Source organism: Manacus candei, unplaced genomic scaffold, assembly GCF_025592945.1.
Source record: "Manacus candei isolate 608988 ecotype Guabito, Panama unplaced genomic scaffold, ASM2559294v1 h1tg000092l, whole genome shotgun sequence".
Taxonomy (NCBI): Eukaryota; Metazoa; Chordata; class Aves; order Passeriformes; family Pipridae; genus Manacus; species Manacus candei.
Window position 1 is genome coordinate 1,505,647 of NW_026138140.1, and position 23,553 is coordinate 1,529,199.

The 23,553-nt window shown below is 36.9% G+C and overlaps 1 protein-coding gene across 3 annotated transcripts in view; it reads right to left on the reverse strand.

Moving 5' to 3' along the window:
* Positions 1-1,338: 1,338 nt before the first annotated feature.
* The window catches only part of INPP4B (inositol polyphosphate-4-phosphatase type II B), a 278,616-nt gene continuing 256,401 nt past the window's right edge, over positions 1,339-23,553 (reverse strand). The window contains exon 26 of one of the 3 annotated variants that reach the window (XM_051768103.1): positions 1,339-6,642. In XM_051768103.1, the coding sequence (XP_051624063.1) occupies positions 6,510-6,642 (133 nt within the window). In that variant the 3' untranslated portion in view covers positions 1,339-6,509. Of the gene's footprint in view, positions 6,643-13,951; positions 13,998-23,553 lie in introns of those variants that run through there. The other 2 variants (XM_051768104.1, XM_051768105.1) reach the window with 2 other exon arrangements.

Sequence of the window (23,553 nt, forward strand, 5' to 3'; positions counted from 1 at the left end):
CCTCTAATAATATCAAACATCTTCTCTGCAGTAGAGCAAGTACATTTATGTACTGGGTTAGGACTGTACACAGAAATGTGTAGGGCCTGTTTAGTTGGGCAAAGCAAGCAGCACGCAGTCCAGTTTGCATCTAGAACCCTACAGCCCTTAATTCCATCAACAGCAGCTGTCACATGACTACTAAAGGTTGTGATCCCTACAAGATGCATCATTAAATGCACAGGAGAGCTCTCACTGCCTTGCCCAGCAGAAGCAGCATTTGTGTACACACACTCTTAGCATCAACAATGGGCAGCCCAGCGCAGAACACTGCAGACTACAGCTCAGAAACATCAGGTCACAGTGCTACTCAAACATTCCCTGAATTAACATTGGAAGGGGAATTGGTGAAAGCATATTTTTACTATCTCACTAGAGCTGTAGGTTTTTTCTCCTGTTCTCTCTTACATTGCCATGAGAAAAAAGTGGCCCCGGTTGACACGGAAGATAAAATCCATAAGCATGCAAAGTGAGACAAAGGAATTTTAAGACTGTCACTTTTATTAGCAAGAGACAAAACTCCTAGGCTGAATGCTAACAACTTTTTAACTTATTTCCATAATAACCATTAGCTCCCGGTGCTTTCTAAATGTTATCAAGAACCTTGCAGGTAATTAACATCTCACTGTATATATCTCAGTAAAACAACTAAAAATGCTAGCACATAAACAGAGACAGCAAATTATGCAACAACCTTCTACTCACAGTGCTGATAATACAGAAGGCAAGCCATGTTTTATCATACACTCAGTGCAGTCAATCATGGGGAACTTACCTTCCATGTGGTGACAGATCATATAAATCTAGATATCAACAGCAGGTCAAAAAGAAAAACAGCAAAGGAGCAACCCGTACTTACTTCCCAAGGTCCAGCATTGGGATGGTGAAGATGTAACACCAGAAAAAGCATGCCATGTCACCTTTTTAATAGTCTTCATCATGAAAGATGTTGACTCCACCTGTTACAGTGAACAACTCTCTACAGAACAACAGTTACATGAAAGGGATTTCCTTGTGGGTATGTGAATGTTTTGTTTGTTTTGAAATAGAAAATGCAGGACCCACCTGGTTGCAGCAAGACTAGGAACAATTAATTTTTGGCCATTGCAGGCTTTAAACTGTTGTATCTTTGAACTTTTCTTAAATACTTGTTCCTAGCAGTGAACAAGACCTGCGAGTGGGCTTCCACCAACTCATGTGGGAGGAAACCCACCCTCATTGACATGCACAATATGCCCTCTGGGCAACACCACCATAATGAAAATGAAAAATGAGTAACAAACAAAAAAGTCAGAAACATAAAAAATAAACATTACATTTATTTAAATAAAAATATATACACAGTGTTCAATGGACATGGCTTACAGACAGCAATGAAACAAAAATGATAAATTCTGAAATATAAAAAGCATTGAATTGCTATCATTGTGCTTCATTTCTCTGAACAAACACAGACTGAAGTCCTGTTAATGTTACTTATACATAGCCCTGTGTGCTCCAGAATGTAAGACAGGAACATTACAAGGGACAGCTACACAAAAGGAAAACAAGTACCAAAGTAATTTGGCATTCTAGAAATTTTAAAGTCAGACTATTCATAAACAGAACAGAAATGCTGAAAACTTTTAAAGTATTTTGCATGCATGGAAAGAGTAACCAAACACCACTGCCAACAGTTAGAGATTTAAGTAAGAGCAGAATGGTTCAAAACCCACCACTCCAAACCCTGCAGATCCAGGGCCTCTCTTATCACAGTCAGATTCCTCCTGTCACTCTTTCTCCCAGTTAGCACACAATCCCTGTGTTTTGTGCTTCAGCTCTTTGGAATACAAACATATTGGCTCACAAGTGACTTCTATTTTATTTACCCTGAAGTATTAAGTCTCATATCTGAGCAAATGCGAGTTTTTAAATGTTGAATCGTGAGTATCATGCTGAAATCCATGGCTGTTATATTACTTATTCAGCAGATGCTATGAGAGAAAGAGCAAATAAATGTTTGAGTGCTGCAGAGTGAAAGTTGAATGCTCTGGCAACGCAACAATCAATGTGTTGCATGACTAAGGGAAAAAAAAGCAATGTTCTAGAGACTGAAGTCTGGGATTTTTTTTTTTTCTCTTTCTCTTTTTTTTTTCTTTCCTGTAAAAAAGCATTTGTGTGGTTTTTTGGTAAACATGCCATTTACAAGGTAAGTCTGTGTTTTAAAGAGCAGCAAATTATTTTAAAGCATTTCCATTGTAAACACCTGCTTTTAAGCTGAAAGGAAGTGAAAAGCAAGAAGCAAATTCATGTCTCATGGCATTGCCTATACAGTACACTTCTTTACAATAAAAAAAAGAGCATAGATATCAATGGTTTCAAGTTTACAATATAGCCAACTGACAGAATATATGTTTAAGACTATTAACTGATTACATACATTAATTCATACAAGTAATTGTGCTGCAGTTTTTAATGCAATTGCCTTTTTTATTACACCAGTTGATGTTCACTGCATTTTCTGCTTTTTATAAATGGACCATAGGATTTCATGAACTTGTGTTTGATCTAGAAATAAAAGTAAGTTTTTCCTGAAACTCTTAATAGGCATATTATACAGTGGGCTTCAAAATGATGTGTTGCACTTCTTTATACCTAAATTACTAGTGGAAATTTAGAATACCATTACAATTTATTCCATTGCAAATAAGTGAATTTTCATCAGGAGTGATTGATTTAGACACAGAAAGTGTTTGTTAATTTCCTTATTTCACTTACGTAACAGTGAAATTCAGACAGTACAAAAATTAACGTTGCAAACGACTTCATTAAGGCTCTTTCTCAGTTAGTATTTTGTTTCAGCTGTCCTCCTAAATTATTTTATCTATATACCACAGACATTGCTAGTACTCCATCAAAATACACCTTCACATAGACAAAAATCAGATAACATAATTAAAAATTTCTGTTTCCTAATTGCTCCATAAAAGCTGAAGTATAAACATTAACAAGAACGTGTTTTAAATTCCCCAAAAGAAGACTGCAGAAAAAAAGACCTGCCTGCCTAATAATGTCAGGCCTATGCATGTTATGTATTATGACAATATTACAATCATCTCTGAGAAAAAATTATTTAACTTTCCTTATTTTTTTAGGCATTTTATACTAGCTCTCAAGTTAGACACTAGTCTGTGGTACAAAACTCCCATATAGGCATGTAATGCATTGTACAAATATTCAAAGCTATAAGCCCTTATTTCAGGATTTCTCAAGACAGATCCTGATGACCTTATTTCTACAAATAATATTTTCTGTGAGTAAGACAAGATTTGGCTTTAGATGCCAGACATATCTTTGAATTTTTATCTTTTAGCCCTTGAGAACTGCTCTCCCCTCAAAGCAGATTATTTTATACCTTACAAAAGGCAAGGTATAAAGGTAAGGTAAGGTACCTTACAAACTCTCTCAAATGTTTTAAGAGAGCAGATATGGAACATATCTGCCACCACCAAAATCAGTATGCTTACCTTAACCCTTTGCAAAACAAATAATGTAGTTTGCTTATAAAAACTAGTCTGTTTAATTTTACTCCTCTGATATCCACAGTGAGCTACAAGACTGTGTGTGAGGCCCCAGGCTTGAAGCAGCTGCTGTAAAGAGTAATGTAACTAATGCTCCAAGCCACGTAACTATCAACCTGCAGCAAACTTCCCTTTGATTCTTCATAAAAGGCAAACCAGAGAACCCAGTAATTTTGAACCCATGATCAGCTGAAATCTCGGCTGATGGCACAGCCCTTGTCTTCATGGACTGCACTAGCAGGCTACAGCAAAACAACAAAACTTTTGAGCCTGTTTCATTACTGAGGCAATAAGGCTCTTCCAGAAGTGTTGGAACCACGTCAACAGGTTTTACAAGGGTCTTGTGACCTACAATAAGATGTTCTAATCAAAAAATTTGTGTGAAAGTTTTCAGACTTACTCAGCACAAAACTCACCCCTACTCTTTTGTAATGGCCCAAGTACAGTCAAGTTTCACTGCAGCCCACTGATGTGAGTTTAGGGGTTTTTTTCCTTAATTATTTTTAGGAAATGAGAGATTATTTCTTTTCAAAAGAACATACTGTGAGTGGCTGTTAAAACAGCCAGTCAGTGCCCATTTTTCTTCTTCCTCACCAAAAACGTGGCTTCAATGTGAAAAACATGTTCAAGACAAAAAGTAACATGGTAGGGGACAATTTAGAACCCAAGTAGGATTAAAATGCTGAGGCAAAATCTTGAAAGATTATTTTCCCAATAAGAAAATCTAGATAATTTCATATTTTGAACTTAACAAAATGCCCACGGGACTCAGATAAAGATACCCATAGTACCAACCAGTAAATACCATCCCCACGTAGACTTTTACAGGTTGTATCAGAATTTCTGTGGGAAGGCTGGCATTTTCTACTGTACACCTGTGGGGTTGCTTCAGAGATGCACAAGGAATTTATCACTATCTCTAAACTGCCCATGCAGGGCTTTTTAAGCTAATAATAAACATGTAGATAGTGAGGGCTAGCGAGACAACCTGACAGAACAAAACACGACTTTCCTCAGAAGGTTTACATTCCATAAATCCACAAAGAAGTTTTGTACAGATCAGCTAAGTTATAGTTAAAGGCCCAAACACTAATTTATGCACACATCCAGCCATCCAATAAGTATTGCCCACTTGTACTGGTACATGACAAGAAAAAAAATCAAGGCGTTATGTTCTCATCTGTCTGAGTTTATCTGTGATGCAATGCCAACTCTTCTGACATATATTGAAGTAATACATTATGAGAACAAGGAGGTAACTAGTGACAGCACATTATATAATAGAAATAAAAAACTAATGCAACAAAACACTATTTACATTGCCTACTTTACTTTGATAAAAAAAGTTCCAATTAGTTAATATATTGTATAGGTGAATTTCTGGCTCCACTGAAGTCATTAATTAGTAGAACAAGGATCTCTTTCAGATGTTTTCCTAGAAGCCCCAAAGCTTAATCTTGCAAATATACAAGATGGATTTAATCTTAGCCATATGATAGATCATTTCCAAGTGATCACCCAAACAGAATTCGCAGAAATGAGCTCTTAAATTCTTACTACTATAGTTACAGATTTATACCTAGTAATGGGTATTAATAGATTAAAAAGAACAAATTATAACTCATGGTTTATCAAGATTTCTTTGACTTCCATAGGAGTAAGGAAACATTAACTTCTTTATCCATGGCAACTACAATTTCCTACAGATGCTCAAATTCCCAGGGCAGTTACATTAAGATAAATTTCTCATACTTCTGCTTTAGATATGAAAATTAATGTAATGACATAAGGGTCAGTTATATTAGGGTCAGTGAATACTTAGGCGTTTTAAGTTGTATTTCTCTCTGGGAGTCTGAAGAAGGTAATAGATACAATTAGAAAACACGAATGTTCTTTGCAAGACAAATTTCAGGACTAACACAAACTGGCAGAGCATTAACACTAAATTTTAAAGCTGATGGTTCTTCATCCTAGAGTGTCTACCTGCAGCATTACAAATCTGATATAAATCATCTGCAGCGGTTAACTAGTCCTAATACAGGAGTTTACTCATAACTATAAAATTTATTTTAGGCTCTGTAATAACATACATGTTTTTATAGCCTCAAGATATATTAACTCCTGTATATACAACTAATTTTCCCTACTACTAAAGCAAATTTACTTTTAAGGGTTTACAGTAAATGGGAGGTCAAATTCAGGTCACCTTACTTGTAGAATTAATCCCCTTGATTTCAGTGTGATTTATCTGAAAGTGAAATAAGTGGTATTTGGCTGTGGTACAGAAAGCCAAGAATGACACATCCAAATGAACTGCAGGGAATCAGAATGGAATTACTGAAATTACAGGCTGCAATTACTAAAAACATATTATGTAAAGAAGTTAAATGTAATTACCAAAATTATATTTATCCTAGATATCAGCATCTTTCATAAACATTTCTGTGACGGATTTAATTACTGATCAAGACCTCAGTGCTCTGCTGGTTCCAGAAAACACCATTTCCAGCAGTAAGAGACCCCTTAAATCAAATATCAGGTTTTGGTTTGGAGTCAGAATGCCACCTTCCAGATTGCTAACCTCAGTTCCTAGAGCAAACGCCATTTCCCTTTTTTAATCCTCATCAAACGACCCAAAAAACTATTTCCAGCTGGCTTATGAGTCATGTTGAGCTTCAGCTTCACAAAGATAAGTTGAATATATTTGATTTTGAGAATATCCAGTCCATTGCTTTTTCATGGTATTTTAGTTCATATCGACTAACCAGAGTTATTTTAATGTAAAATGATAAAACCTGGTAAAAATAACACCTCAACTGGTTATACATTGCCAATTAATACGTCATAAACAACGGTTGTTATATTCACTAATTAGCATGATGTATGTTCCTGATTACACTTTTGTTAAACTTAGGTGTCAGCTTTTCCATATGTCCCTTCTGGAGGTCTGTAGTACTTTGGGAAAGCCATCAGCTGTATCATGTTGAATGCATACTTTCTGCATTTGACATTCTTCAGTACATTCTCTATGCGGCATCCTTCTCTAGTGAAAGGGGGAAAAAGTACAACTTCATGAAACACAGAATAAATAAATATGCTTTATTTGTTCATTGCAGAGTTTCAGCAACAGTTGAAGTAAAAATAACAAAGATTCAACTCTACATTTTTGTTTTCCACAAGTGATGATACATCTTACAAAATTAAATCCAAGGCCAGGCCCAGTACAGTTATTGCCCTCAGAAATAGGTGATAAAGATTTTCCATCCCCCCTAATATATTTGCCCTTGAGGTTTAAAGTTTAGTAAAAAAAAAATTAAATACTTTAATGATACATTTTGTTCTAATTCCAGAAATATATTTGACTTTTAAATCTTTTCATACTTTTTTTTTCAATTTGTTTGCTATATATGTGCGAGAATACATTGCCCTAAAAATGCGTATTCTAGGAATAAGGCATTTTATTAAGTCTGGCCCTAGAGATTTGAGAAGGAAAGTTTCATCTCTGTTTCATTTCCTGTATGTTCAGCTTTGCAATGAAAAAAGAAAAAAAAAGAGAGAATGGCTTCTCAAACAGCCCAATCCACCTCTCTGTTTTATAAAGGAAGGATGTTCGTTCACATACAGTACAAAAGTCACAAGTGCCAAAGTGGTGCATCAAGACATAAACAGGACTTTGTTAAAAAGAATATAAAAGTGTCTCGAAAGCAAAAGCAACTAAAGCAACAATTACAAACAGGTTAATTTCATTACAAAACAGAACCGATGCTATTCCATTTAGTTACTCTACAGAAAGGGGTTAGTTGTGGCAAAGTAATAATCATTCATTGAACAAAACCAATCCCATCAGCTAGTAACGACAAAAAAAACACAATGAAAGTTAAGTCTCACAAACCACCTCCCTGCCATATTTGTCTAGGGGTTAGTTTGTGTTGTGCAAATTCATTTTTAATACTTTTTTTTTTTTTGTCAGACTAATTACTCTGGAAAGAGGGGTTCAAGCATTCAGGATTCCACATATTCTATACAGTGACAGCATCGTAAGTGCGCTTTCTTTGCGCTAATTACAGTGGGAAAAGCTTTACCATGAACAGAAAGAGCAAACCAATTCACTCAATGCATAGTATACTTCTCAGAGTTAAGAAAAAAAAGAACGAAAACACAGTACATTTCAGACATTTGCATCTTAAAGATGAATCCTTGGGGTCTGAGACTGTAGAAATATTAACAACATAATTCCTCTTTCTAAAGTTAGTTTGTTGCTGTTTGTAGAAAAGAAAGGAACACAAGTGAAGTTTATTGATATTTGGCTAATAGCAAAGCAAGACTTAAAATAAGCCACACAACCAGCAAGTGTGAGCTGACAAGCAGCAAGGCGACAGGATAGAAGTGTCGAGAAGTTGGCTTGTTATCAGTTAGACAGCCTGTTTCGGGATCATCCGATTCATTCAGTGCTCCCTGGGTTTGTCTGCTGTTAAACAGGGGAAGTTAGGAACAGATAGAACAGCATTTAAACAGCAAAGAAAGCCAACACGTAGGTATTTTGACAAAGTGAAACTACATAGCCATTTTGAAGAAATAGGTTTATGTTAAGTACTTCCAACATATTTATTTTGTTCTCCAGCTGACACGGGAAGCATGATGACTAGGTGGCTAATATGATATTAAGTCTGCTAGGAGCCTCAGAGTAGTATTCACAAGTTAACATTAAATAACTTGAGATGAACTATACTATCACTAAAATGAACACACACACCAAACAGAAATGAAATTAGGAAGTTGAAAAAAAAAAAGTTAAGGAAGCAAAGAAAAAAAGATCATGAATATGCCACAATGCAAAAAATAGTGTCTCCGTGGTGTTCACAGGCTTTTCAGTCCTGCTTCATTATCTATTAGGAAGTTTTTTGGCAGAAATAAAAAGGGCACACACTCTCTTTTGAAAGAATGAACAGCTATTCTAAAATAGTTTTAAATTGACTTCAAAAATTCATCAGTGCTGGTGACTCTGTTCTGAAGTCAACAGCAGCTCTTTTCATTTAAAGGCTTGCACTTACATTCCTGTGGGTAAATTAACTTGTAACCTCTTCAGTCAAGTCAGGGAGAAACTAATCTGCTTACAGCGAAGTTGTGCTGTCACTGTCCTACCAGAGCAGCAGGGATACTTTCACTGCCAATCTTTTCTACTGTAGTCTTGGCAGCTTCTCTACTAGTAGAATTACACATACTTCAACTACACCACCTCAGTGCCTCTGAAGAGTACTTGCATACACTCAGGAGTCCTGCTTATAGACTTCCTTTGGGCAGCAAAGACTGATAAGATCTTTGTTTTTCATTTGCTATGAATATCCTGTGATGAAAAGATAACTTGCCATTTTTCTCTGCGGACCTGAGAAGATCAAAATATATAAGATTACCACACAGTGCTTTTTCAGAAGCACGTGTCCCAGGTATGCTCTTTTTTTCAAGAAAGAAAATGCTGCCAGACATAAAGAGGCTGTAGGAAAGTAAAGATAATATCTCACAGTCCCAGGTAAAATAAGAAGGGTATATTGAAGACAGCAGCAGTTACTTCATCTTACAGAAAGCCTGCTTTGCTGACTTGTGTATTACAAGGCAACGTTGAATTCCTTGAGTTTGGATAGCAAGAGAGGTACAAGAACTGCCTTTACAATTTCCTTTTTAAGCAAATATCCTGTAATAATTTCTTAATTTCATTCTTTGCTTTGAACATTCAATCTGTATGTTACACTAATAAAGAGGATAACACATACTATTTTAAATAGCAAAATAAAACATAAAAATCCCTATTATTTGCCCCTAGGTCAAAGCAATTACTGGTGGTGGCGTGTCTGCTGCTTTTGGTCTGCAGATTTCAGGTGTTTGTGGATAGAACCTGGGCAAAACTCAAACTGTATTGTAGACAAAATTCCCTCAGAAACTGTCAAGGAATTAATCTAACTGCATGTTATGCTGACTTTGTCAACACTGAAATAAATAATTCTGTGTTTTGTATCAGACTGCTTCAGTCAATGCCTTTGTCCTAGAGTCCACCCCCAGAACTTTCTTTCCTCTTCTGCTCACAGTGATGATGTTACCATTTGTGATCAGTTGTATTGCTCTCTGCTAATGTTCTCCTTTATCATGTATTTCTATGTGCTTTGAAAAACATGCTGCCTGCTGATTTTCCTTCATAATCTCTACAGGATCCCACAAGTCTGCCTCTTTGATCCTTTTGCACTGCACACTCACCCCTTTCCTACTCCTCAAGGTAAGCCTGCTGGTTTCAGCTTACCCCCATCATGCCCACAACTGAGAGCTCTACCTCAAGCCTCAGTCCCATCCCTTCCTTCCCAACCACAGAGTCCAGGTGCTTTTGGTTTGTTCCCTGGGTGTCTTCCATTACAGACATCATATGTGTGCCTATGGCAGAGCGGATGCAAAGACCAAACTCTTTTTCCCTCCGGAAAAATCCATCTAGGCAGCAATAAAGTTGAGCATTCACTAAGTTTGCACAACCACTGCATTAACCACCATTGGGTATGTCAATCTGGAGAGCCTCAGCTTTGCAAGCCAGTGGTTTATTCTGAGCAGGCTGAGTTACACACTTACAGGTTGCCCCTACAGGGATGAACCCCCCCCTACTTCTGTGGTGTGCCTTGTTCTGTTGTGCTCCACATCTCACTGACAGCATGACTGTCTTCTACCTACCTTGCCACGAGTCCTATTAGCATCAGTAAGATTTATGCAGGTGTAATGATGGAAATACAGATAAAAGCCACTTGTTCTATGATTTTTTTTTTCAATAGGAAAGCCTACAGTACATTTGTTCTTTTGATATGCTGAAAAGAATGATCAGTGTTTCTTAACATAAAAAGTTCTATCTTCCCCCTAGGAAAACGACAGTGAACAGCTGATGCACAGGGACTTCTGTTCCACAAATTAGTCACATCATTCTATGCATGATTCAATAAGACATCCTCAAAATAGAGCAAGAGGATCTAACTCCATTATTAGCTACCTAGGAACAGGCTGAGCAGAATAGTTAAACATACTTTTAATTTAAGAGGGATATTTGATTATGGTCAGATGCCTTGCTAAGTTCTGCTAATATTTCTCAATGCACTGCAGTAACAATGTCTTCAAAGACACCTCCTAAAGTGTTCTCCCCAGTGACTAATGCACAGAGTTAAACAAAGCAAGGCCCTACACCCAGCTGCCAGGAGCACAACGTTGCTTCCCCTGGCTCATCCAAACCTGTGGAAGTTTTGCTGCAAACAGCGTGAATCCCACTGGTGCCATGTCAGCTGGATTGATTTGGCTTCTGACAGACAGCACAACCAGAACAGAGTTCTATATGTTAGGGTGTGAAGTTATAGCCACAGTTTTGGATGTTCTCTCCATCACAAACCATACTCTAATAGCTCTGAACTCACACCAAAGGGAAGGGAGAAGATTCACGAAATATGCAGCAAGTCTTTATTTCACAAACACACATAATTTTAGGAGGAATAGTGAAAGCTTCTAAGTCTGTAACATCTGGAGTCATGAACACCCCTCTAGCCTATCATACTATTTTTATTCATTTACTTTCAAATTGTTCATTTGAGAATTACAACACAACACAAATACATCGTACAAGCCAAGGGTGCTTTAAGTTAATGATGATATAACCATTTCAGCCTGCCTTCTATCTCACTTCATTTTTTATCATCTTAAACTCCTATTGGGATAATGCTGCATGCCTATCAAATGAGACAAAGGCAAAACAGCAGGTATTTTCTGTTGGTTTTAAATTCAGATGATAAATTGTTTGAATCTCAAAGCAGTGAAGCAGAGACAATGAAAATGGTGTGAAGAAAAAAGCCTCTCAGGTCCTTACAGAGTCAAATACACGTACAAGGGTACATTCTGGCTTTTGATTATGTCACACTGACATCCCTGTACAAGACTTTTGGAAGAGGTGCATTTTCACACTTTAGGTTATGCTTCTCTTGTTAGAACTTTTCCAGTTCCAGCTATTAGTGATACAGGAAAAGGTAAAGTGTTCTAAAGCAGTTCTTCAGGTAGAATAGATAGGCAGCTTTCTATTGACAAGGATCCCACGTGCTGACTTCAGTCTGCATTCATGTCCTACTGCATGTGTGCTTCATGGGAACTTTCCCTTTTTTTGGCAGACAGACTCGAGCAAGCAGTTTCTAGGCCTGCTGGGCTTTTCTTGTCAAACTCCAGTGCTGACATAGGAAAACAGCACAAGTGAGACGCTTCTCTTGAATCCCATCCCACAATAGCAGCAGAGACGTTTCTTCAAATAGAAACGAGTTTTAACAGTTCTCGATCCTACACAACTTTGCTTACTTACCCATTGTTTTCATTTCAAGACAGCCAAATCCATAACTTTCAAAAAGCAGCTTCTCTAAAGAAGTTTTTGGAGTGAAAGCAGCTTTATTTCTACATTTTACATGTTACTGCGATTCAGTGAAACGCTTCAGAGAAAAATCAACTGTTTTAACATGCAGGACTACAGTTCTAGAAGGTAGCCTTAACTTTTTCCAAAGAGAAAAGGTGGGATCCTTGTGAATATCTCCTAGCCTTTAGGAAGCTGCTGTACTATAACATCTAGAAGAATAAAACATGATTCAGAAGGAAATAAACAGGTCTCAGCCTAGTCCTAAAGGATTTCTGTATGAGAGCAGAGCTCAGATAAAACATGCAAAGGAATATTGGGCAACAAAATTTTATGTTGAAAAATGAAGTTGATACAATAAAACCTCCAACAATTTGTAAAAAATAAAAAAATGTTTTTGTGTTATTTCAAAATGGAAGATATAGGAAGGGGACCAGCAGAGAAATTTTCTATATCAACAAGCTTTAGAATTATTCTTTTTCTGATGCATGTTGTTGAAAATAACTCACAATTTTTTCCTCAAATCTACATGGCATTAAATAAAGCAAAAAATGCTAGAAATCAATTTTTGCTGCTTATGTGATCCTATAATCTTGGTTCAAAAAACACAACCAGTATTGCTGAAACTAGTGAGCAGTCTCAGATCTAAGAACACTGAGGAATTCAGTGACTTGGAGACAGCTCCTGTTTAAACATACCAACAAACCAAACAATGTAATCTGTTTATCAAATTGTCACACTACCCCCCCCCCTTCCTGTTTTACCTTTTGTACTGCAAATTTTTTCCTTATTCTTTTAGCTTGTGCTTGGCATTCTGTATTTCCCTACTCCTTTCTTGTTTCCCTTGTTTGGTTATAACACATTACTTTCCTGGTGGATTATTCAGGAAATCAAAAAGGAAAGCACATCACATAACATGAGGTTTGACCACTGACTTTAACCAAAGAGCAGAATCATGATGTAGTCACGGTGAGATGACACCTAGATCTTGAAAAACAGCTAATGTACAGTAACTCAGTTTTTTGAGCTCACAACTATACCACTATTACTATGGGTTCTCAGTCTGTCCATTTTGAAGAGGTGGTCAGAAACAGCAGGGTTACTGGAGGCTCAGCTGTGGACAGGGTACAGATTTTAAGCACCGCAATGGACGGGCCACAATGGTTCAGTCAGAAGCAACAGATTAATAAACACACTATCTTGCAGTAGGATTTCATAAGAAGCAAGGAGACACTTGGTCTTACAGTCACACAACCACATCCAGGAAAACCCTATTGTCTTACGTGATCAAATAGGGTTTCTTTAGAAGGAATGTTCAAGTCAAAATTCTATTTACACAGTTGCTCTTTCCCTCTGCTACTTACTTATGTGTTCTCCTTGAAGACAAAATAACCATGAAAGTGCAAATTTCCAGCCTATTTTATCATCTTAGCTGTTTTGGGATTTCCCAGGGAAAGTGAAAGAGAGGCACACCCTGCACCTGCAGGCAACAGAACAGCACAAATCACTCCAGCGCTGGCCTATGGAAACATCTCCCTGATATCCTGCTCTTTCCTGAAAGTTGTGAAGTCTTCCAGATAGAACCAGGTACTCACAATTTATTGTATGTATTCTCTAGATCATCAAATTAAGACATCAAATTAATTCTGAGATAAAATAGGAAAATATCCATACTTCAAAAAAAAAGCCACAAAAACACATGCTTACCTATTCTTTACTAGTAAGCAATGACAAAACATTAGAGCACCATTTGTTTGTTCACACGATTACAGTTAAAAATAACAAAAATAGTTCCCAAGTTAGGTATTTTATTATTTAACAAAATTAGGGAACATAGCTAGTGCTTGATTACTGTTTGGCATACAATAAATTTCCTGAAAAAAATAGTGCAGAACGTCAGATTGTACCTGATAGTTTCAGACCAAGAAGATGGAAGGTCAAAGAGAAACCTATTTTGACTTCTCGTTTATGAAAGCAATTCCTGTTTCATTATTGTCCTACATTAGAGAAAGTCAAAGAAAAAATGCTGAAATACTAAACTCTAGGTTAAACATGTTTAATTTGTTTAGATGGCATTTCAGACAGATCTGAAAATAAATAAAAAAAAAAAGACACCGAGAAAAATTTCCAGTTTGGCTCATTCTGTCCCAAAGTTGTTGGTCTACCACAGAGCAAACCCCCTACTGTTTGTCTATGTTTAGACATATTGTATGTTTTGTAACATACAATTAGTTCTGATGAATACACAAAAGGGCAGTTTCAAGGTTTATATCTACTATGCATAAAACATATGCATAACATCAAAACATATTTGACAAGATACCTCTCTACCAGTGCTAATCCCAGCACTTCAGAAATCTCTGCAGATCACAGAAGAATTAATATTTTCCTTTGTGACTGATACAGAATGGCTGCAAGAATGTTTCCCCCCCCAACATTAAGAGTAACTATGTGGTAAAAAGTAACATTGACGAAATTCATATAGTGAAAACATTATATATATATATGTGTATATATATATATATAAGATCCAGTTAGAATCAGAATCCATTTTCATCACCGGTGTGTTTAAGACACCTACATCAGCAGTTTAAATCCACCCTCAGCAACTCCCCATCGCTGCAGCTGAACAGCAAAATCAAGTTGACTTTATGTGCCTATATCCCCCCTTATCTGCCAAAATGGACAACCAGATGCCATCACCTGGGAACAGTCCCTTGGTCCTGCCAACTCCCAGATTGTCCTGGAATCACCTGAGAGTGCACTAAAATCTGCCAAAATCAGGCCAGGAAATATTTAATAATTTCACTGTATAAAATCCCTAAGATCATGTTCTACAATCTATCCCCAGTGGTTTTTAATTTACAAGTGTGGGCAGAGGCTTCAAGTCCTGCAAAGTCATTCTCCTGACTGTGTGAGAGATTAGCTTCAGAACTGAGAAGTGATGGGTTTGCAGGAGAGATTCTTTACCTATCAAGAGAGCTGAGCGGTTTTCAAAACATGATTTTCACCTCTATTATACTCCAAGCAAAGGATTTGCTGTTTCATTTTGCTATTTACCAATAGTGCTGTGCAGTATTACACGTCCATTCTACAAAGGTTTCTCTTTCTATCAAAAAATACAGTTCTAATAATCTTCCTAGACACTCTTCTATAAAGTATTAGGATTACATATATATGGGAAATTCTCAGGACAAAACTGCAAAATCTTTCCTGACAAACTTCTCCTGCAAGGCTTGTCCAGTGTACAACCAACATTAAAGCAAATGTGATCTATGTCTCTGTGCAGGAAAACAACCAAACTAGAAACCACAGGTTTTACCTTCAGGTAAATTCTGAATATCCATGACATTTCCCTTCCATAAGGTTATGGAATAGTATAATTGGTTAGTGAGTCACATTGATTTCCAGTCTGTTTCTGTCATAGCAAGGAACTTTTACTAAGGATGTGATTATACATTTAGCTCACACAGCACAGTGAAACAGAAACCCATGATAAATTCTCTCTTTCATATGTCTAATCAGGTTTAAATACACTCTGTTGACCATGAAAAAAAAAAAATCTTCATGAATCATCCCTTTTCTTTTGGCAAAGATTTTTTTTAAGTCTTTTTCCCCATGGTGAGGACAAGTGGCAAAGCTGATTTAAAAGACAGAAAGGGCTTGCTGTACAAGTAAACAGTCATGCATGAAGAATGATGCTTAAAATCTGACATTAATTTTTAGATATTCAAATCTGTGGATAGGATGATGAAATTAGGGTCAGGGAACTGTTGGTGTAAACAAAGGATCGCTTAATCTATGGCAAATTTGTAATTTGGGTCATTTTAAGTGAGGAAGGTGTTGAACAGCAGTAACTATAAATTGGAATGCTGTAACTCATTAGTTTTAACCTGCAGCTTCAGCTTGGGATATACAAAAGGAGGAATGTGACTGCTTCTGATTAATGACACCAATACACATAATCTCTTCATGGGATTAAGCAATGTGTGAGTCATAAACCACAGGCAAGACCTGAAAACTACTATTCCATTTCAATTAAATAATGCCAGTTCATTACTTACTTTCAAAAAACACACTGATACAATTTTTTAAAAACACATTAACAGCTTGAGATCTGACTGTTCTGATCCCAGTTGTTCTTTGAACACCAGTACCACACGCAGTATGTGGGTATATTTATACAAGGGGAATTAGTGCACATGTAGATTCCCCAATCACAAAAAAAAAATGTAGCTAAATCTGATTTTATCTGGTACCAGGAACAAAAAATGCAGTCCTACTTAGGTTAGGTAGGCAGCTAACCAAAACAACCTATCCAAAAATGCACTGATTGGGATGCAGACTGTAGTAACTTGGAGATTGCATCCCAACAGTCCAATCAATAAACCACCTTCTCTTTAGCAAACTGATTTTAAGAGAACCTTACAAAATGCCAGCAAAATTCTTTTTGAATTCCAAACACACCATGTTTTCCATCCTTCCCTCAGAGCAAATGACAAGACTGGCTAAAATTCTTATGAAGTGCCTTGAATGCATTCTGTTAATGGGTAGTATGTAGAGATTTTGAGGAACAAACCCTTTCTATGGGAAATTAAGAGAAAGGATATGACTGTTTTGTCTTTACTTGTTTTGTTTTAGTATCTATTTAGAAGACCATCAAAGTTTTTGGAGCCTGTTCTCAGGAGGAAGCACTCTTCTTTCCCAAGTACCAAGGAGGACTGAAGCTGAAATCTTATAAACAATATATTTGAATACAAGCTTCTTCTCTTTGTTTGTTGTGGCTACTCACATTTGTAAGGAAATTTTTTAGTTGAATGCTACTGCAGATTTCTTAGTAAGTTCATCATATCTCAGAGAGAGAATATTAGCACAGACTGTCAATTTTTAAGCAAAAAGAGGACTGCACTGATGGAGAGAGTGAAGAGATGAAATCCCATACTGTTTTGCCCCTAATATCAGGAAAAAATGACTTTTGGAAGATTTGAGACCACTAAAGACTAAAGATTCAATAAGCCATCTGTTTACCTCCTGCATCATTAAGTCTTTGCCAGCAGCAAGGAGTAAATAAATCATAACAAAGGTGCAAATATCTTTCTCTCTATAATAATGCTACATCTTTCTTACTGTTAGAAAGAACTGAAGGACATGGTTTCTGCTCAGTGCAGCCACAGTAATTCACAGTTTGCCAAAGATCAAAGGTGCAGCTCTCAGAATAGGCTCTATGAACTATGGTCAGGACTCCCTGAACAGGAGATGAGTTCACTACACTGTCAGTATCACTTGATGATGAGTCAAGTGCCAATTTACTTCCTGATCTGGATTGAACAATCAGATACATACCATTTTTATTCTTTTTTATCATTTTTCTCTGTATTGTAGACTGTGTTGTCTCTAATACACAATCACTGGTGAGGAAATGTTCTCACCAGAGTTACTGCTACAATGCCTTGGGAATATTTACAGAAGTCCACCAATTCCCTAAACTTTGGAGTCACTGGGACACAGATATTCTAAGTATAAATGTTCCAAAGAATATGTTCAGCAAGCTATTGATGCAACTGCAAAGCAGTACAGCAATGGGGCTTTCCACTAATGGTGGTAATAGCAATCACTTGCAAGCAGAAGGCATGCTATTTTAAGAATGCCTGTAATTGGGAAAAGAGGGTGTTTTACGATAAAAAATACAAAACATTTTTCCAAACAAAATTGGAAACTTCCATGATTTTGTGGAAAACTTGAAGAAGCAGCAAGCCAGTAGCAATATTGAAGTATTTCCTTCCTTCCTTCCTTCCCTCCCTCCCTCCCCAGGATGAGACACAGAAGGTAGCAAGTGTATAAATCTTCCCTCACTGAGATAGTGGAGACTTATCTCTGTCTACAGTACATTTTTCTACTCTATTATGTTCACTAGTTATCTTCCATGCTGGAAGGAAAACAGTTTAAGAAACATTTCATTGTTTCATCATCTCATGGTGCTTCCATTTTAGATAAACATTGCTCCAATTTTGCAGAACCCCCCTGTCTTTGGAAATAACTTCAGTGTTCTTAGAACACAACATTGAATGAGATTGTGCTGCAGGCAATTTCAGCACCTCCAATTTTACACTCTCTTTATAAGAATTTCAGTTCTCAACACAGTCAAGTCTGACTCACAGTATATCCTGGTATCACTCATGTTTCTGCTCATGTTTTCACTAGGAAAAACAGGAACACTTGTTCACATGCCTCAGGTGTTTGAGCCAGAGGTTCATACGAAAATCTACAGTGCACACAGGTTGTTAATTAGAAACATTTCATCCTTCCCAAATTCCTGTTAGAATGTCAGGCCGCAAGGAATTCTGCTTCCTTTTTAACTTCGAATAAATGGCAATATCCTTCAATTATGTTGTAACCACAGTCATCCCACATTAACTTGGGAATGATACTGCATTTCCAGGTAGGTAAGAAGTGTCAGCACTCACAGTCCTCTCTAGGACTTGCTCATGGTCAATGGACTATGAAAAAGCACAGCCACCATACAAAAAAAGTCTGAGTAGGCTGCTGCTCTCCTTGTTTTTTAGTTAATGCTGCATTTCTGTGGCTGTTGGACAGCACTTACAGGCTTCTAGTAACTAAACAATTTCCCTCTTTAGAATACATTTATTGCACAGCACAGTAAGAGCGCAACAGAGACCAAGACTTTTTAACTGCTTAAATTATCCTCTTCCAGGAACACAAATAAATATGGACAGGTATTCAATGTTCTTTTTTTAAAAGATCTCAACCATTCTCATAGCTTTACTCTCAATTAACCTTTATTAAAAACTAAATCAACTTCACATCATCTCATTGGAGCCTAGTCTATGCATGGGAAGCATTCTGGAATCATGCTTGTCTCTTTTTATTAGCATTTAATTCTGTGTTTGTTAAAAATAAACTCTATAATATGCTATTAATGCTCTGCTGCTGCCAGCTTAAATAAAATCAAGAAAACATGAGAGTTGCAATTAAACAGCAAAAGCAATTTAAAAAAATTATCACCACCAAGCTACAGGTGTCTCTTGTTATCTCATTGATATACACATGGGAGTGTTGGCTTGGGACTGTTTATGTACCACATGGTTAATAATACCCTTCCTAGTCTTTTACAGTGTGATTAAAGTAAACAAGTAGCAAAAATGCCCTGAACTAAATTTCCTTGCTTTTGCTCCTCGTGTGAATCCTTAATGATGGCAGATCTGAGACTCAAACAAAACCAAAGGCATGTGAGTGCAGACCAGCAACTGCACTTGTCAGGCAAGTGTGTACATCAGTGCAGACAGTATGTTTTGGTGCATGAAATAATAAATGACATTATCCCAGGTATGGTACACAGTAATGAAACACGTGCAGAAACGCTGTAGAAAATGTAAAATATGATAATCCATCCTAAACTGGAATTGCTCACAGATAATTGAAATTTCTGGGGAAAAATAATGGTTTTCTTAAGTACAGAATAATTAACAACTGAAGGAGTAACAAACAGCCTGAGGACAAGGAAAGAGCTATCTACCAATCATTTGCTTCCCTAAAGAGGACATACTTTCTAAATAAAGCTTCATCCCATTCACTCAAACAATTAGCTGCATATTGTTACTAAGGAATACTGACTATAAATAAGTTCTTTTTCAAAAATAAATACATCAACTCACAGTGGTGGAAAAATTAGAGCAACATTTACTGAAACAGGTTTTGAAAAAACAACTTCTACATATCTATCTACTTAAAATGGCTAAATATTTGCAGAATTCAGTGTTGTCAAAATTATGTAAACTGAAGTACTATTGTCCAGAAATGTTATCAAATTAAAAAGTTTATAAACAAAAATAAACAGAAATTTAGGGCAAGGGCACTATAATTACATTGCTCAATGGCTACTGCTCTCTATATAAAAAAGGAAAGTAACAAAAGTAGACTTTTACCCTTTATTTCAAAGCATGCAGTAGTTATTGCATCACACCAACTAAGCAGACAAAGAAAGCAGCCCATATATTGTAGCAGCTGAAGTTTAAACAGCAATTTAACAGTGCCCTTTTAACTTCCTATACATTTCTTTGTTTCAATAACTTCTGGCTTCCTTGACCTTACGATAAAAAAATCAATTAGTGTCTAGTGACAAGTTTATGTTTAAAAGCAGAACAGGTAGTGTGCTGATGCCAGCAAAATCTTCGTAGTGCTAAGTTTTGCCCTCCTCCCTTCATTTTACCTTCAGCTGTTTACTAGGTTAACTACAGAATACACTTCCAAGAGCTGATCCAACTCCTTCAAAAGGCAACACATCTTATACTTCCTAACCCAGAGCAGCAAGTCACTGGGTGCCAAATTTAGCAGCCCAGGCTTTCCACACATCTACAGAACATCCCCAGGATGATTCAGAGCCTCTAAATCAGGCAGCTGACCAACCCCCCCAGGAGAGTACTGGGAACATGAATCCTTAATTTGGCATTCATACGATAGGTATCTAAAGTTTTATGATAGGAACAGCTTGATTATAAGAGTGTAAATGTTGCACTGAATTCAACAGGCTTTGAAAAAAAAAAATTCTCCAATGGCTAATTGCCCAATGGTTTTTTTCCCCCATCTTCACAGAGCTTTATGATCTCCAGCCTGTACTTGCACTGCCACTGCATTGCTTAAAAAATGAACCACACAAGCCTCAGATTTTCTCTCCATCACCATAAATATGGTTGAACATGAAGGCAGACAACATAAACTTTCAAGCTCACTTGACAACAAGAGTATTTTTGAAGGCCAGTCTTGATTTTTCTCTATAATGTGAATAAAATAATAACAAAAAAAAAAGATTTATGAGCAAGCAATTGTCTGGTTTGGGCTACATTACAATGTGGTACAGAACATTAAGCTTTGCAACAAGATTAAATGTCTTTTACTTCTCTTTTGGCATTCCATTCCCAGTGGAGTATGGATAGCAAGTTTCAAGTTTTTATTTTTGCCATATAAGACCACTTTACTGTTTTCTCTCCATTGTAATATGTATTTTATTTAATAAACCTTATAATTAAAAAATTAATTATTAAATAATTAATAATAATTTTAAAAATTCGTACTCTATTCAAGGATTACAATTCAGAGGGGATTCATATAGTTCCACTAATTTTAACATCTCTGTTTTAGGTTGCAGAGAGCTTCAAAAGTAGCTATTGAGGTAATACATGGCTTCATTTACAATGGAAATAGAATGCCTAATGCATTTTGTAGCGCAGTAATAACGAAGCTGCAGTATTTGCATAAAGCAGTCCACAGTAATATCAGGGATTGGTCCTGCCTAAAAAAAGGCCTTTTGACTTCTGCTACCTCAGTGTGGGCTCATTATCCCATCTGGTGGCACATTCCCACAGAGATGGGTGAGATCCACACTACAGAAAGCCACATTTGGGAAGGTTTGATACCTCAGCTCACCTAGAAAAGCTGAATGCACTGGGAGAGGGTGCTTTTCAATTTAACTCTTGGTGTGGACTGTCAGTGGCAACAGAGTGGCCAGGAAGGACCGATCACAGCACCATAAAGATCTGCATTCCATTCTGGGCTTGTCATACAGCTGCTGTGACTGCCTGGAGCAGGGGATGGGACAGGGCTCACCAGAGACCTCTGATGGCAAATTTCCAGTCACTGTTTGCAGGTGTAGTTCTTTGCTAGAGCTATTTCTCTTTTATTTATTATTTATTTCAGGTAAAGCCTGTCTGTCCATGAGTGCAATAAACACGTGGAGCACAAGCCAGTATTTTAGAAAAGATGGTGGATGTTATCAGCACAGTACTCACTGCACTGCACAGCTGGGATTCTAAAACACGTTTGAGTTTTGCTTTCAGAATGGTTTTAATTTCTTTGATCATTCTTTGTTTCAGAGGATCGGTCTCTTTGCTTTATCAACTCATTATTTCCTAAAATTATCTCATTGTGGTAGTCACAATGATCGTCTTTTCTTCTTTTGGGTATGTATTTAGGTAGTTCTGATTCAAACCTAAGAGCTGAACTCCAAATGGTCTTGCTATACCAACTATAACAACAAGCAGAGCAGAAAATTTCAGTTTTTCATCTGCTCAAGAGACAAACAGTCTCAGCAGAATCATGTATGGAAAATACTTGTACTGTGTCTGAGTATTTGTATAAGCATGCAGGAAATAATCTAAACTGTGTGTTCAACTTCATTATTGCCTCATTGCAAGTTTCACCTTGGAATTAAACTTAAATTGAGACTGAAATGAGTTTTGTCGTCCCTATTGTGCTGCACGGGAGGAGATTCTTTGTGACAGCAGGAAGAATGATTGCCTTTGGGATAGAAAACATAAAATTTGAGATACACCTGTCACAAAATAATTTTAAAAAATCACTTAAGACTACAAATACTTTTCTAGACTACAGTGCTCAGCACCCTCTTGCCAGTGAATACCTTTCTTCCAAAAATGAGAAACAGCATCTGATTTAAAAAATGTTAGTGCACTCAAGTTTCACTGAAAATCAAGAATAGTTCTCTCACATTATATGAAGTGACCACATTTTCGTAGCACTTCTATCTCATAAAAATCTTCATCTACAAACAAGTATCTTCACCTGAAGATAGTAAATCAACAGGGCAACCCAGAACATGAGGGTCTCAAGTCTTTTAACTACATTTTAATTGCCAATCAAAGCATGCAAAACAATTAGAAACCACAGTGATATGGAAATAAAAATAGTTTCCCTTCTTGGAAAAATATTTCTAAAGTTTGTAAGCCATTTAAAATAATTCACTTCATTAGGCCACATAAATAAAGAGCAATGTGACAAACAAACAGAGCAATTCCTACATTTCTACATTTAATTTGATTGTAATTACATTTGTATGTGCACATCATGTGCACTGCCACACACACCAACATACATGGGAGGCAAAACTTTGATGTATGCAATGCTGCCTTCTCAAGGCACCAGCAAAAGATGATTCCAGAAAAATATTTTATTGTCTTTTAATCTACTAGATTAAAATTATGCAAATTACAGTCAGATAGACTATAACCACAGCCACAAAAGAATATTCCAATACCTCTCTAGAGCAAAGTCAGCATGAACTATAAGGCTGTATCCACACTAAGGGCTTCATGGACTTCTGGAAGTCCCATCCCTGAAGTGTTCAAGGCCAGGTTGGACGGGGCTTTGATCAACTGGTCTAGTGGAAGGTGTCCCTGCCCATGGCAGGTGGTTGAAACTACATGACCTTTAAGGTCCTTTCCAACCCAAACCATTCTGTGATTCTATGAAACAATGTAATTTTCCCTCTGAGAAGGAGCAAAAGGATGAGAGTTGCAACAAGAAGACAAGACAGTGTTTACAGAATGCAGCAAGGCAAGTTAACAGGGCAAAAAACAATCCTACAGAAGCCAAAAGAAAACCCCTCTACTTGGCAGCACATCTTGGGCCACTTCCATTGCACAAAATGGAAAATAAACAGCAACACAGTGGCCCACCATGTACTAGTTCACTTTAAGGATAAATTCAAATAGCATCTTCACATGGCAAATGATGTTATCTGTG